Genomic DNA, 3183 nt, shown 5'->3' with positions numbered 1-3183 from the left:
ACCGGGACCGGAGTAAAAAAATTCAACTTTTTCAATCCGAATTAGGAGAAGCAATTTCGGCCCAACCCAACCCTAAAACATATAAATATGAGAGTTAGCCACTTTTTGAAGGGGGAGAAGACTTTGGAGAGGCAAGAACACGCTTGGAGCAAGGAGAATGATTCAATTTCACGTTTTTTCTTCTTTCTTCCTAATTTTCCATTGTTATGAATTCTAATCTTGTATTTGTGCAAACAATTATGAGTAGCTAAATTCTCATCTAGGGTTTGATAGAACCTCTTGAAGGATGACTTGTCCACTACGTTGAATATGAATTTGTCGTTTACTTTTCTCTACTTGTTCAACTATATGATTATTGTGGCTGATTGAAGGTCCCCCAATTGACTGTGCTTATTTAGTATGTATTGCTTGGAGAAGGGTACACATTTAGGTAGTTGTTGACCAACATCAGTCCTAACGTACATGAGGAATCAATACGAAAGGTTTAAAGGTGGGATTAGGAATAACAAAACCTTGGTGCGATCTTAGTGAGTGTTCTAGTGCCACCTAGCATAGTTCGGAAGAATACATCTAGTAAATTATTGTATTTGCTCGGGAGAGAATTACGACACGTAAAGTGCTCACGACCGGTAGAGAATATATAGGCGAATTTATATGAGACGTGGCAGGGAAGATTTCGACGAGAGGGGAAATCGTAACCCTAGACCTTTCCAATCTTGTCTACAACATTTGCTTTGTTAGTATTAAAATTACATGTTTTTAATTACCTTGATTTTAGTTAGTAAACAATCAACTCATTATTCAATTTTTTCTGAAGGTTGATTACTTGAATTCTTGCAAAACTAGTGGTTGTGATTAGTAGGTTAATTCCCTGTGGGATTCGACTCCGGACTTATAAACCGGATTATATTTGCAACAACTGATAGACCTCTTAGGAATCATAGTTGGACGTGATCAGCCGACAAATAACATCTTTATAAATTCGCTGGAAAGAGGTCATGCGAGGAAGAAAAAGTTACTGAAGTAATACTACAAGATTGGGGACCAGAAGATATATAGAAAGAATCCAACCAAAACTAAATGGGGAAAGTGCAAAAAAACTGTTAGTGTTGTCTTCGGCCAATCAAACACCGGTGCAATTGTGCAAAGGAGTGAAAGAGAGAAACGCTTGTGGCCTTCCAACGTTTTTTTTTTTGTTTCAGTTGCTAGCCCTTGTAGTTGGTTTTGGGCTATTAATTGTATGATTTATTTTGTGGCTATTGATTATCATTAGTTTTTCCAGGATGGCTATAAGTGATAATAGCTCAAGAAAAATTCTATTATATCTCATAAATTTAAAAATTTAACAATTAACAATGTAAGACAAGTATCTTAAATATAGAAGAAAAAGAATAAAAAAGTGTTAGACTCTTGGGCAATACATTAATCTTTTCCTCATTTTGCCCAAAAGGTCGTTTACATTTGTTATTCTTTTCTCTCCTCCTATTTAAAGTACTTATATTGTTATTGTTAAATTTTTTAACCCAAAACCTGTATTTCCTCATACTCGGCAAAGTATAAAAGTAGAAGAAGTGAGATCCACGTAAAGAATATTTACTAAGATTTTAGGATTATTACTGATTGCTTAATGTTACGGAAAGGCAGTGCAATATCAAATGCTTAACTTCATCCTTGTTTATATCAAAATTGATGGGAAAAGGATATTTTGTAAAACATACCTGCACAATATCTTCACCCTTTACACGCAAAAGAAATTAATCATGTGATTCATATCCGGGATCGGTGCTACATAACTTAGTGATCAATGAAACGATTGGGTATTTGTTAAGATGAAACCCCATAATAATTTGAAAGAAGAAGAAGCAGAAACGAAGAAGATGAAAAGATTTCATCTTGTACAGAAATAAAGAAAAAGACGGGGTTCCGACATAGCAAAAGGACTTTGGAGTCTTCTAGATAGATGTCTTTTCCTATCCATTTTATTTTGATCCATTTTATTTTGCTCATTTGAGTTTACACGTGTACAGATCTCAGCCCTTGAAGCTATTTAATAAGAGCCACTGATATGGCAAATCTAGTTGTACAGATAAGGGTGTGAGAGCACATGTTAGGGAATAATTTAGTTTTTCTGTTATAGCATTAGACAATAGGAATTGAACAAGTGTACAGTATTAATTTCATTTTACATTTTCTTTTAGCTAGATTACTTGTATAAAGAGAAACAAGCTACTGTGAATACAAGATCAGAAAAATTTTTACAATTTTATTCTCCAATTTTACATGGTATCAGAGTTATACTAGCTCGATCCTTCAACTTTCCAAATTCAATCATCTTCTTCTTCTTCTAATCTTCATCCATGACTGGAGCAGAAGCTACCCCAACCATCACTGCTACTGGTTCAACCAGTCAAATGAAAAACCTTGACTCCAATCATCCCTATTTCCTTCACTCTTCAGATTCACCTGGGATGAGTCTTGTCAATGTGCCCTTTGATGGGAGAGGTTACCAAGGTTGGAGGAGATCCATTCTCATTGCTCTTTCAGCCAAGAACAAACTTGGCTTCATCGATGGGATTTGTGAAGAACCTAAGCCTGACTCAGCAGATCATCCTCTGTGGAGCAGAGCTAATGATATGGTGACTTCATGGTTGCTCAATTCTCTGTCAAAAGATATAGGAGAAAGTGTCATCTATTCCAAAACAACAAGAAATTTATGGAACAGTCTAGAACATAGATTTGGCCAATCAAATGGGGCCAAACTATACCAATTACAAAAGGAAATTTCAACATCAGTTCAAGGAAATAACAACATTTCAAGCTACTTCACTACACTCAAAAAGCTGTGGGATGAAATGGACTCTCTAAGCTCTCATCAAAATTGCTCCTGTGATTGTGCATGTGGTGGAAAGGCTAAAATGGCTAAGTTTCTAGAGGATAAGGATCCTGCAATTTCTCATGGGGCTCAATGATGTATATGCTCAGGCTAGAGGAAACATTCTCATGATGAGTCCACTCCCTGGCATGGATTTTGCCTATTCATCGCTCTTACAAGATGAAAACCAGAGAGAGGCTTTTGTGAATATGGTCAGTCCTCAACTCAACTCAGATGCATCTTCATTTATGGTTGCTGGACAAGGAAAGAGTGGCCTAAGGTACAACAATCAAGGACAAAGGGGATGAAAT

At 36.2% G+C, this 3183-nt stretch overlaps 1 protein-coding gene across 1 annotated transcript; it reads left to right on the top strand.

The window, feature by feature from the left end:
* On the top strand, positions 2358 to 2969 carry LOC109234753. The gene has a single exon (XM_019400815.1). It carries the CDS (start codon positions 2358 to 2360, stop codon positions 2967 to 2969), a length of 612 nt encoding a protein of 203 aa, XP_019256360.1.

This window comes from Nicotiana attenuata, chromosome 11 (assembly GCF_001879085.1).
Source record: "Nicotiana attenuata strain UT chromosome 11, NIATTr2, whole genome shotgun sequence".
Taxonomy (NCBI): domain Eukaryota; kingdom Viridiplantae; phylum Streptophyta; class Magnoliopsida; order Solanales; family Solanaceae; genus Nicotiana; species Nicotiana attenuata.
Note: the sequence above shows the minus strand (reverse complement) of the source record. Positions and strands in the feature narration are given on the sequence as shown.